This window comes from Syngnathus scovelli, chromosome 8, assembly GCF_024217435.2.
Source record: "Syngnathus scovelli strain Florida chromosome 8, RoL_Ssco_1.2, whole genome shotgun sequence".
Taxonomy (NCBI): Eukaryota; Metazoa; Chordata; class Actinopteri; order Syngnathiformes; family Syngnathidae; genus Syngnathus; species Syngnathus scovelli.
Window position 1 is genome coordinate 16,337,966 of NC_090854.1, and position 14,006 is coordinate 16,351,971.

Here is a 14,006-nt window from a genome sequence, read left to right on the forward strand (position 1 = left end):
ATTATATATATCGCATGAGTGTGCATACAACATGTATGAACTATGTTTGTATAGTGATTAAGTAAGAAAAAAAGTCATGTGCTTTGCTTGGTGCCCAAAAGAGATGAGGAAGAAGACAGTGACATTTGAATGGCAAATAACCGCCAAGCAAAAAATAGGTCACAGGAAATAGTAAATTCAAAATAAAGCTGATGCATGAGTTGGACGGAAAAACTGCTTCAGTGTATTATGGGAGCTGGACAAAATTCAGAAATGATAAAAACTCCACAACCTTAAACATTTAAACTAAAAAAAAAAATCGGTTGATACAGTAAATATTTGACTGTCTGTTCAATATTTTGGTGTAACTGTAATTTTTGCCCGCAAGAGGAAATGGATGGCTATCTGTTTCATTGAACTGTAAACTTGGCTATGGTTAGTGGGGCAATACAAAACTAAAGCAATTGAGCCATTGCGAATTGCATTCACAAAAAGGAGAAAATGCAAGTTCAAGTACCAGACACGCACAATGAGTTGTGAATGAGTCACCTGAAAGAAAAGCAAATTGTCTCCTGAGTTCAGGAGTGATGTCAGCAGCACGAAGAGGGCTGCTGTCCAATTGCATGATCTCATCTGGAAGGAAGCGAGACAAAAATTGCAATTAAAATTAGAAACAATCTTTCTGTATTTGCCATCTGTCTATGACTAAGTCTTAGCCTACCACGTAAAACCATGAATGTAAAACCTTTTATTTGGTGTTTGTGGGATGAAGACAGAGAGAGAAAAGAAGAAGCAAACAGATCGATAGCCTAACGATCTGTGGTCAAACGAGAGGATGACACAATGCTTCGGGGCAGTTTAAATTTAGAGCCGGAATTTGGTCTATATATAAGGCGCACAGGACTATAAGGCTCATTGTCGGCTTTTGAGAAGATTTGAGGTTTTTAGGTGCGCCTTATAGTCTGGAAAATACGGTATTAAAATGCAAACATTGAGGAAGACCACTACAGTTGCGCAAAATAAACGCTAATAAATCTCATACACTAACATGTCTAATATGATCAAAACATGCTTTTAATGCTAATAATGTTAGCACTGATGCTACTACTACTACAAAAAAAAAAAAGTGTTTGTGCTGGTCCCTCCATATTATAGACTTCTACAAAATGTTACTAAGCCAACAACAGATACAAAGCAGAGTTTGGGGTCAGGGGTGGGACACGGTTATTGATAAGGAACAGACATTTGAGGAACGGCTTCTATTTCCTCTTCCTTTATATTGTAACCTCCAGCGAGGGTGTGCACGCAGTGAACAAAGCATCCTGGATGTGGAAATGAGACAAGACAAACGGCTTTGACTCTGATGTTTGTAACTTGGTATAAAGCAGGGCTGCCTCATGGACGATAATGGCCGCTTGTTGCCCGAGGTGACGGGACATCTGCACCATACTCATGGGCCCAGCACACGCTTGCTTATGGACTCAGTCACACAACCACACCTCAGCCTCAGGTGACTCCCACACACCAAATCCAAACACACACACACACTCTTTGTCTAAAAAAAAAAAAATCCCCCTTTTTATGTCATTTTTATGTTTTTTTTCCGATCACATCATGTTTTTTTAAGAAATAAAAATGAATATATCCAAATTATCATAATTTATGAATTTTAAATGTTTGTTGGTGAAATTTGCTAAAACTATAATATAATAACTTCAAAACAGTGAAAACATTTAACAAATACTACTACTACATGGAAACTACAAGGAGGGTAATAAAAATTGCCTATACATAAGATTTATCTGCTTTAAAATATCCTTGCAACCTCAGAATATCTTGAATAAATACAGAATAGAGTCAAGTGCCACTTGTTGAGCTTTAACACCACTTGCCATTCATCCTTCAAAAAGCCTCGAGCCTCAAGAACAGGAATGAGAACGTTACAAGTGAAACTGCTCCACTATGCCGGGAGTGTCGGCTTTCAGACCTCTTTGTAACTTTTCTCATCACTAAGTATCAGTGATGTCACAAAAACCTTATAAGATGCAGCAATTAATTCAATTAATTAAGTCGCATTATTATCTTCGTAAGGGCAGGATTCTTGTATTAGGGTCTGATTAAGATTATGCAAATGTCCAGTGATTTTCTTTTTTGTCACAAAGTGCTCCACGTAAATAAATATCACAAAAAAAAACATTAGAATTCAAATAATACTGCTAACACATGACAACACAAACAAGCAACCGTTATTTCACACTGCCATTGAACCACTTAAAGACGCACGCATGTACGACAGCTGCTGTTTAAAGGACTAATGTTCTTTGACGAGCTTAATGGCGAGGATTAGCGTCCTGCTCACGTTTGTCGGAGACTGACGAGTCAAATGTTAGTAGGTCACAGTTACTGCCACCACTGACACACTTTCAACAGGTGCCCAATTGCATGCAGTAATCTGGTCCTGAGTAGACCAAAAAACATTGAAATAAATAAATTAATTAATCAATAATGATGATAATTAAGACAGGGCCCACTCAATGCTCTCCAATATGGAAGATCTCAAACGGGAGGTGGTGGGGGAGGCAAAAGAAGCAAATTCAATTAAAAGTTATCAATGCTCACATGTTAAATTTGATTCTGAATTTTATCCAATTAACAAGTCGGTGGGTGCGCAATCAAAGCTCTCAATTGGCCGATGTGACTATCAATCATATTAAGACTTGTTTTTAACACTTGTATGAAAGTTACAGACAACACAGGGAGGAAAATACACCTACCACACAACCAGTGGCAGTAACAGGATAATCTGTAGTATTTTTCAACCTCCTCTAGGGAGATGCACACGTGATCCCAGCTCTCCTCTACAGGCTGCAGACACATGAGCAATGATCCACTCCAACGCTGTTCGGATCCGGAATCAACCTCCATATTACTTTCTTCTTTTCTCCTCTGTCGTTTCTTCCCATTAGCACTACGCGTCATGACAAGTCCGTCAAGCTCCCGACTCTTCGCTAGCTCAACCAAATTCAATCTCTCCAATCCCAGCCCCGAATCCACTTCATTGCAAAAACCAGAATCCAAGTCAAGATCCACAAAGGAGCCTGAATCTGACACCTTCCCTGCTTCCATCCTGCTGCTCCAGGCTTGTTGACTGCACTTCATCACAACAGGTAGCCCCTCATTCAGACGCCCTCCCCACCCCTCGTCTCCACATTCAAAGCATCATACTACAACGGTGTGTGCTTCTCAGTCCTACCTCAAGTTACCTTCCCTATGGCAGACAAAAGCTACCTTGTACAGCTCAAACCTTCCCTTCCGCCCCCAGATAACGAATAGCTGGGTACCTCTTCCTCTAAAAAGACAATTAACTGACCACACCCAGCTGAGCAGATCACTGACAACTCACACTAACCGGCCACAATACTAGTTACAAGATTTAAGGGGAACAAATGAATGAATGACCTTGTTAAACGCAAATTAAAACCTGGTTTATTGAGTTTTAAGATGCAAGCAAGTGGACAAGTTATCATGGAATTTAAACTCTAATTGCTTTAAAAAAATAAAATCTATTTGACAAACTGATTTGATTTTTCTTTCTCATAATGGATCTCTTTATATGATTTATGTTTTAAATGTTTAGTGTAGTTGGTTGGCACGAGAAAACAAAGTTCTATTTGTTGGTTTCTGTTATCTTCAAACTGTTTGCTGAAGTAACATGGTCAGGTGGTCAGTGTACACTGTTCCACTTGGTCGCATTATCTCAGGGGATGTGGACCTGAAATTACAAAGCCTCCATTCTGACAAGCCCATTTGAATCCCCCTTTAACCATTCACAGACTCTAACCATTCGAAACCTCCGGCCTTGTTTACACCCCTCAAAAGATTCCATTATCACGAACTCTCCGAGTCCTCATTCTAAAGTCACACTCAAAGAAAAGCCCTGTTACTCGACTGCAATGCAACAATTACAGCTCAGTGACTTGTATGGAAGATACAGTGCACTCCAAAGTCTGCTGGAAAGTTTCAACAAGGCTTGGTTATACCATTAAAAATATGTCGCCATGCTTGCATGTGTGTGTGTGTGTGTTCACAGGGATTTGGTTTGCCCAATGAAGCCACAGCACACATCAGGTTATCAGTGCAATAAACATCGAGTATGTAAACACCAACACGTTCAAAGGCATTGCACGATAATCATCGGCTGAATTGAATATGATCCTTAGACACATTGTCACAATTTCTGGCTCCAAAACTGCGTTGTCATGTAAAAAAAATGGCTAACGTGATATTAAAGAGGAAGTCAACCCAATTTTTTTTTACGATAATATGTTGTGTGTGCCCCCACTAGTCTAAATGCAGCATTCTGAATCATATTAAGTTTGGGAAATATGAGTTAAGCAGAAAAATTACCTTTTTTTTGGGATCTCAGGAGGTGGCCATTTTGCCACTTGCTGTCGACTGAAAATGACATCACGGTTGCTGACAACCAATCACTGCTCAGCTTCAATAACTGGAGAGCTGTGATTGGTTGTGACGGGAGATCTGGCAAATGCCATGTCATTAAGAGTAGACAGCAAATGTGAAAATGGCCGCACGATGAGATGGATAAAAACAGGTGGATTTAAAAATAGCCTTGTGTGATAGACATTTTAGACACATTTACATTTCAGACTCCAAAACTGCATATGAATGGACCTCACGTACACAAATAATTTGTAGTTAAAAACTGTCTGTTGTCATTGTTCCAAGAAAAATAAAGTCGGTAAAAAGTGTAATTTTCCATTTCTCTGGAAAATAGTAATTACAAGAAAAGCAAGTTTTATTCCTGAGAATTTTTTTTCTATCCACAGCATAAAAAACAGACCCAAGATGTCGTCTTCCCTCACAGACACTCGCACAGACAAATATATTTTTCCAAGGAGAGACTAACCTTAAATATTTATGAATGACCTTGAACAGAAAATAATAGCAGTATATGTTCATTTTGCACTGGAAACTACTAGCTTACAAAAGTAGCACAAGTAAAATCTCAGCATTTCTTTCACTCACGTCGCTTAAGGGTTACCATTGGAATCGTATTTTCCCATTTAGAAGCATTCCTCTTGGTTTTCCTCACCATTCTTTCCGCCCTCTGTCTTGCATGGACCACAGGAGGTCTCAAAGTGGAAACACTGAGCCCAATAGAACACCAAGCTTTCCCCTTGCCTTCCAAGCAGCTGCTGTGCTTGCGGCAAAAAGCAAATGACGGGAATAAGCGCTGTGCTGCTGCTCAGATTTGTATACTGGTAGCGTTTGTTGATGCTCAGCCCTCCCTCCCTCCCGCACACACGCACACACATTTTGGGTGAAGAAAGAAGGAAGCCAACATGGGAAATAAAAAAATGAAGTTTTGCCGGGTGATGCTAATTAATATTTACAGCACACTCGCAGTTCAAAGTGTTTTGATTAACTAATTCATAATACATAAAGCTTTCACACTTTTTCAAACCCGGCCAAAAAACCCGACAAGTCAAGTCAAGTCAAGTCAAGTCAAGTCAAGTCAAGTCAAGTCAAGTCAAGTCAAGTCAAGTCAAGTCAAGTCAAGTTTATTTGTATAGCCTTAAATCCCAAACAGTCTCAAAGGGCTTCACATAGCCAAAAATTGACAATTATTCTCAAAGCATCCCCTGATCTTAAGCTCCCAAAAGGGCAAGGAAAAACTCCAAACCCCTGCCAGGGGAAAATGAGAAACCTTGAGAAGGGACCACAGATGGAAGGATCCCTCTTTCAGGATCACCAGGTTGACAAAATCCTTGACCACACAGGATACCAAACATGAAGATGTGTCAAGAGTTCCCAATGAAAGCCGACTGTAACCTCGGCCCTGGCACCACTTCAAAGTTTTGAAGGAATCATTTTTTTTTATGTTTGCCCAATTCTGACGAACAGACCGTATTTTTTTGACAACTATTAAAAAACAAACTAGCTGACTGAAAAGAAACAAAGAAACACTTCTTACCTTGCACATTTTCATAAACATGCTAAAAAAACTAAGTTGTGCAATAAGTCAACCAAAAAAAAGTCTCATAAAATTGCTAAATAAACAATTAACAAATTAAAAATAACTTCTAGTGTTGCATCAAGGCAAATCATCTCTTAAGTACCATATCAATACTGTATTTTGCCATATGGAAAAATCCTACTGAATTCTCACAGCACATTAAAGCAGACATGAGTAGATCAACAAACACACGTGATCTTTTCCTAACAGAAACTCAACTAACCATTTACACCACCAGTTTTTACCAGTACCACTAAAGATTACCAGTACACAAAAAACATCCCATCCTCTTACCATCCCACTCTCTCCAGGAATTCTTACGACTGGCTGGACTGAAAGGAAAAGAAGAGCCCAATCCCGAGATGTCCAAGTTCTGGATCAAAAGACTGAGCCGGTTCATGATCCGGTACGACGCCTCGCCGCCTTCCCGCAAGAACTCGTGCAAAGACATTTGGACGGTTTCAAACACCCGTACAAACTTTCAGGGCAGGCATAAGAAGGATTCTGGAAAGGTTCACTTCTGGGATTGTACAGGATCAGACAGACATGCATGCATCCTGCGATGGTGAGACCTCCACGGTGCAGCCCTCACTGAACCGGCTTCTTCGGCAGATCCACATTGGGGATTTCATGCAAAGCTGGCAGGTTTAAATTGCTGAGTCACTGCAGTGCACAACGTCTGCATGCGGTCACGCTACAAGCAAGAATAGATCTTCTGCACGCTCACAGACCTCATTGCAAGTGTAACGATTGACAGCCGCATAGGTTCCCCGGCTGGAGGAAACCGGCAGCCGTTGGGGCACAAATCCCCTTCTGTTGCTTGGGCTAATTATATTCTTCCACCCCTCTACTAATCTGCCTCAGCTTTCCACACCACCAGATACTCCAACTTACTTCCAGTACTCCACAGCCAAGATCAGCTTTAAAGTTTAAAAACACTGATGTTTGCTATGCTTGGGCTGTTGCGGGAACCAATATTTGTCCAGGAAGGGAGGGAGGGAGTATGCAAAGTTGGACATTGTGAATTTGCTGTGTTGTGTGCTCAAAGCTGCTGAACTAAATTCAGACAACGCTTTGCCAAGTTGACAAGCATGCAAACTTGGTGGTGACTCATTATGCCTTTTTTTTTTTTGCCAATCTTACTTCTAAAGTGCGGCTGTCTTTTAGTCAAAATGGTGGCCAAATTCACGAGAGATTCAATTCAATATAAAAAAAAAAAGATTTGCTTTTTTTTGTCAAAGCATGCTGTTGGCTAATATACAATACAATAAAAGTGACATTAAAACTGCAACTGGGCCAAACTGAATGTTGCCTGTAGCATTAGCAACAATTTGACACTGATTATAATTATTTCATTTGGGAAAACGATTTTTAAGCCGCCAATGCATTTCTACAACATTCTACAAAGTGCAAAAACTTTCAAAAGAGTGTGTCGGGGTTTTAAACTTCCCTACTACTTAAGACATCAATAAATTCTTCTGACTTCCCTGAATCTTTTTTCGCGTCCTCTCATGCTAGCTCCTGTCTCGTGAGATCATCGTTAGCTCGTCTTTTGCTCTCGCCATCCAGCCAAGGCACAACCTCATCACCATTGTCTCTAACAACCATTGCATGCGGGCAATGCAGGGATGGAGAACCTTGGGCCTACCAGAGAATTCACTTTAATTCAAAAAGAAAATAAACACCCATGTAGGGGATCTTTTCGAAACACCAGGCTCATCTATTCAACAGAAGCAGTATATTTCTCCAATATCTAGTCCGCCTACTCACTGCTAGTTAATCAACATATGTGGAGAATTGCTGCTGGACATCAGGACTTCTCTTCGCTTCACTCATCTCATTAAACATGTGGCTTGATTTAATTATTTCATCCTTGACCTGTTTTAAAACAGGTACTCCTCTTCTGCCCGCATTGTATCTTTCCTGTCTGCTATTCTTCATGGATCAGGGCCAATGTAAGCAGGGAGGAGGAGTCCCAGTATTATGTGTCGCTATCACTTACAGAAAACATCACATTATTCGAGCAAATAATCCTCCATAATTGTGTGCTGGACTTTGTCACGCTTTATCAGGAGCATTAGTTCCAGCCGGAGATAATGATAGTGTATTCTATCAATTGTCAACAAAAGATACAAAAATAATATTCAAATGAGTGTAATAAAAGCCATTAGTTATGATATCTTTAGTAAAATAAACAACAACCTACAAATACAGCCTTATCATCTTTGCAAAGGAAGATTTTTTTTTTTTTACGGTTGCTATGATGCACCTCATGGCACAGTGCAGGTATAATCGATGTTGTGACTGATGGGCGTGTGCAGGCTAGAATCTCTTAGGGTTCATCAATATCTAATTTAATACTTTCCCGCATTGCAGTCGTTAAAATCGTTAAAATAGACCTTTGACCACCAAAGTGGAATTCAGACACAAAGCATTGTTTTCCTCCTACAGGTAATAAAATGTAGGTCATGATGTCATATTGACAAACCCTGACAATTATGTCTATTGTCACATTTTTAAAATGCTTTATTCCTCTTTTTCAGGGTTAAATTTGAAACCAGCAACAATGTCCTTGTGTGGGTGTGTGTAGTTGTGGCCCACCTATACTCCTGGTGACCGTCGTCAGCCTCTCCAGCAGTTCCCCCACGTCCATCTCCTCTGTTTTCATCCACAAGATCATCCTCCAGAGGGGCAGTGGGAGACCAGCAGCCCAGCAAGGAGAAGCTTTCCTGGGAAGAAGAGACAGCTTGCCTGCTTTTACCAGACGGTTCCTCGGAGAGATTGGTGCGGTGATGTTATGGGGTGTGGGGGATGGGGGTGGGAGGGAGAAGGGGATGCAGCAGAATCAGAAGGCTCTAACCCGAGATGTGTATTCCTGATAGCGGTCTTGTATGAAACATGGATGCCGAGGGTGTATGTAAAGGGGGATGATGGAGGCCTCCTTGGATGCTGATGCTGCCTCACACAACCTAGGCTGCCAGGACACGTCCTCGGCTCGGGGCGGTCGGGAAAGGGAGGATGCCCGAGAAGGCGGGGAGGAGCTGGAGCAGGATGATGATGATGCAGCCTCGTTGGCACACATCGGTGACTCGCGTGATGCTGCAAACCAGTGCAAACAATGGCTGGGGGAGGAGAGGCAGAGGTTAGGCGCGCTCGCATACACAAGCAGTGATACAATAGTGACACCTTGTGTGCAAAATGTGGAATTGCATCAAACAAGAACTCAAGTAGCTACTCACTCACCAGTGACAAGAAGTTTTATATGGATTATGGACCACCAAAATTCACTGACGCAAACATTTCTGCCTGGAAATGGTGCACTTACACAATGGAATAATTAATAGGATATTTAATTTTAATAAGATGTGTTCACGACAGCTGTAATTATTATTAATAATTCATGACATTCATCGATGTAAGACACTATAATCACGAGAATGATTTCTCACAATACGAGGGAAAGGGTTAAATACAATATGCAACACTTTATTTCTATTTACTAAATCTCTAAAATTATTTGCATTTTTTAAATGATCACTTACACATTCCTGGAACATCAAAATACCCCATCAGTGAAAAAAATTTTTTGAAATAGGCCCGCAACGGAAATTCTTCCAAATTTGTATAAATGAAAACAACCCGGATATTTTAAACGATTTCTTTATTCCAAGCAATATGACAATACAGTGCTTTAAACTCTCGTTTGCTACAGACAGGCTTGCAAAATAGTTAGGAGGAAAAAAAATACCCTTTAAATTTTGTAATAGTAATACAAACAGTGCTGTACGGAAGGTGTGCATACCGCTCAGGAGAACGCGCACACACACACGCGCTAACACACACACGCACACACACACCCTACTGGCACCTTTATCATGCTCATAGATATCAGCATTTTTGAACTCTTGTGCTGATGGACAGAAGAAGCGGCGTTGACATTCGAGAAAAAGGCTGGTGATACAACCATTTGAGACGGAAGCCAGTTTGTTCCAAGTTATTTGGTCACTTCACCTACTACAATGCTCTTAGAAAAATAACTTGTGAGGAAGAGAAGTGTAACAGTATAAATCCCTCTTAGTTGACAGACAACATACCTTCAATTTTAGGCATACACAAATTTGTACCACAAAGTGCTGTGTGTGTACTGATAAATCTCTACTGACCCTTTTGGTAAACTAGACCCCACATTCGAACCCACATTCTTTTCTCGGGATATGCAAAAGTAGCAAAGGAAACATGCACAAAACATCCGAATGGACAAAACAACACTCCAGAGGTGAAAAGTCACAAAAAAAAATCAAATATAGATTACTGTAGATGAACACAATGTAGCTCGCTGGCTATTGTAGATATTTTTTCATGCTTTCGAATTGACAAGGGAATGAAAACATAATGGGCCTCATTTATTAATAAATATGTAGAATGTTCGCACAATTTGAAAATATACGCAATCTCAGGACATATTCATACCAGGCCCAAAAAACAAATAGCTGTGAGAGACGTTTATACCTTTCTCAGTCCTATTTTTGAAAGGTTTGTAGCAAACATATAACATACAACAATGTCAATTGCGAACTTTAATCCGAGAGTGTAAACACAAAATAAATTATGAGGCGATCAATAAATAAAGATGATGCAAGTTGTTGAACACTGGTTATCACGTCCGCCTCACAGTTAGGAGGGTGTGGGTTCGATTCCACCTCCGGCCCTCCCTGTGTGGAGTTTGCATGTTCTCCCCGGGCCCGTTTGGGTTTTCTCCGGGCACTCCGGTTTCCTCCCACATCCCAAAAACATCCATGGTAGGCCGATTGAGCTCTTCAAATTGCCCCTAGGTATGAGTGCGGATTTGTCGTCTTTGTGTGCCCTGTGATTGGCTGGCAATCGATTCAGGGTGTCCCCCGCCTACTGCCCAATGACTGCTGGGATAGCCTCCAGCACGCCCGCCACCCCCGTGGGGACAAGTGGTATAGAAAATGGATGGATGTTGAACTTGATAATCGGGAATAAATATATTTCAGCAAAGGGGGATTTGTATGCCTCCCGCTTGGAATCAATAATGGTTGTCGGATATTAGTAAATGAGGGCCAATGTGAGTGGAACTATTTCTTAAATGCCAAGAAATAAAGGAAATGCATTGTAAATGGCCAAAATATGTTCCCACTGGACCTTGTTTTGATTTTTTTTTTTTTTTAAAGCAATTTCAATACACAAGTTACTAATTGAAAGCACAATTTAGAGTGTCGCTGGAAGTAAAAATGCAAGTGTTGGCCTTGGAATATAAATAAAATGGAACCATAATATATCCCCGGACAAAATTTCTTTGTCGTAAATAAAGTGTTAATTATCGCTGGTAAACTACAGTTTCATCCACCCTTTGACATCAAAATGTTAGAAACTTATCAGAATTGAGGAAAAAAAAAAGTTTTTGGCACATGTTGCACCTCAAAATGCACTTTAAAAAAAAAACCTCGAAATGTGAACATGTGGTGTATAAAATATGCAACTAAATCCTGATGGGGTAAACAACAATCATGAAATATTTAAACAAAATAGCATGACAAATTTGTCGGGATACAATACGGCAACAGCACAGTGAGTGTCACTGAGGTCAAGATGTTGAGTCCCCAAATCTAAACAAATAATGTGTGTATTAAATCTATGCCTGTTGGTAGATTATTGCATATAAAAGTAAAGTGTGGAAAAAGAGGTTGATCCGGAATGAGCTACAATCGTCAGCTGGAGATCATGACGGACAAATCGGTTTGACATTCTACTGATTGATTGTGACATCGCCTATTCAAGTCTTCCCGCTGAGTACCACACATCATCACGTGTCAAGTTACATCAGTCATCGATAGAGACTGCCACCAAGACAGGGGAACAAAAGGAACTGGGCTTTCTTTCCGACGTGACATTAATTTCTGCATAACATACAAAGAGCACAAAATCATCCGGAAGTAAAAGACTTTTTGAGCACCTGTAACCATCACTCTGCTTGGAAAGAGTATTAAAGCCACATGATTTTCTGATTATACTGTTGTAAATTTGTCTTTTTTTAAAAGTTGCAATTTTACATTTTACATAGAAAAAGTCATAAAATGAGACTAATGATGTAATGTTACAAGAAGAATAAGTCATTAGAGATTTATTCTCATAATATTATTACATTATTTGGTCAAATGAAAACTTGAAACATTCCTAAAACCAGAATATTCTGTTGTAAAATAAGAGACTTCTCTATTATAACCATCCTCATAAATATTTTGACCTTAGTAATATTGCGGCTATATTCTTTGCAACATTTTCCTGGTAATTTTCCATCAATTTTATTCTCCTGAAATGACAATCTTTTCTTATAAAACCATTATTTTTCTCTCATAAATTCTGCTTGTAAAGCCACAATTTTTTTTGTAAACATATCCATTTTGCTTTTAAATAATTAAACATTATATTTTAATATTTATTTCAGTGAAAAAACTCATTTGAAAAACAAAAGTTCTACTGAATTTATCAATTCAATTTTGAAATTCTGTGATTTTATTCTTGTAAAATGATTTTTAGATGTTTTCAGTGTGGCTTTAATACTCCTTAGTGCCATGAGGCTACATGGTACACAAAAATAGTCAAAGTTTAGTCTTGGGTACACACATCACCATGCAAAGACATGCAAGGACACAGAGGTGAGATGGAATAGTGAAAATAAGTGTCCCACTGAAACTACTGTAAGCAGGCATGTATGAATTAAGGCAGGGTGGCGACAATACTGCACATCCCTCTATTTTTTTTTTGCCCCCCGTTCGAATAGCATGAGGTGTTTGTGTGTGTGTGCGGTGTGATGGGGTTGCTGAGTGTAAGGCTTTATAATATACCACTTCCTCTTTTTTTGTCTTTTTTTAACACCTTTGGCTTCTAGCCTGCTGCTGTGTGTTTTACCTGTAAGGCAAAGGTGTGTCAATTAGAAAACATACATACACACACACCTAAAGGGCTGAGCTTGATGGCAGCCCTTACTTGGCCAGACCACATAGTGAACATACACATATAGTGTATTGTACATACAAATTTTGACACAAAATAACAAAGATGTCATTGTACCAACAGGCTGGAGAGTATCTTGCCAATTGTTTTTTTTTCAAATATGCAGAAGATGTCAGAAAAGCAAAAGAATGAGCATGTGGTGTCACTACGCCAGCCCAAACGGTGAGCTTGTGTGTTGTATAAATTCTCACCCTTGAGATGATGACTCCATTCTGCAAACACTAAAGTTGGAGATTCAGACAGACGTTTCTGGCCCCGGAGCATAGTAGGCAATCCCCGCCCCGGAAAGGCGGAGCATGCACGGGCTGAGGGAGCGCAAGTCTGCCCTACCCCCTTCTGCCAAGTGCGCCAAGAGTTTTTGGGGAAGGGGGTCGGAAGCGCGAAGCGACAGCGTCTCCACGGCGCCAAGATGAAGCTGAGAGGAGTCGACGCTCGCGCCTTTGTAGGAGCGGCGGGACGGCAGCTTGGCCATGTCATCCCATGACAACTTGCCCCGATCCTACATGGACAAATGTAGCATAGTCAAAGATTTTGGGGGGGGAAAAAAAAAAAGGGAGCAGATTAGCTCCACACCTGCAAAACAGAAGATAATCTTAAATCAAAAAGTTTTATGGTGGGGACAGTTCGACCCTGGCACAGAGGTACTAAAAGTTGTACAATTTGGACTTCAACCAAAATATATTCATTTATAATGTTAAAACTATGGTCAAGGAGAACTTGGGAGTTCAAACCATCGTTATGCAAGATATCAATTTTTTGAATTTTTTGGGTGACTTTGGGTGATGCCAAAAATAAATTGAATGTAAAGATTGTCTTCTGTGTATACAAAAAAAGTTAAACATCTCAGAATGGATCATCGTTAGAGATTCAACTATGTTTAAATTATTGTAATATTCAAGTTCAACTTCTTTTTCTCAATGCCAAAGTAGTGTTACCAAAATAAATGTAAATA

At 40.0% G+C, this 14,006-nt stretch overlaps 1 protein-coding gene across 8 annotated transcripts in view; it reads right to left on the minus strand.

Moving 5' to 3' along the window:
• Positions 1-14,006, minus strand: part of LOC125973472 (phospholipid-transporting ATPase IH) — a 48,495-nt gene that overhangs the window by 13,011 nt on the left and 21,478 nt on the right. For 2 of the 8 annotated variants that reach the window (XM_049727650.2, XM_049727649.2), the window contains one exon: positions 13,406-13,553. Coding sequence is in view for 5 of the 8 variants with exons in the window: in XM_049727646.1 (XP_049583603.1) it covers positions 529-612; positions 8,618-8,745; positions 8,877-9,138; positions 13,246-13,553 (782 nt within the window). In the remaining 3 variants the exon portion in view is untranslated. Of the gene's footprint in view, positions 1-528; positions 613-2,753; positions 3,207-6,310; positions 6,896-8,617; positions 9,139-9,660; positions 13,554-14,006 lie in introns of those variants that run through there. The other 6 variants (XM_049727646.1, XR_007483162.2, XM_049727652.2 and 3 more) reach the window with 6 other exon arrangements.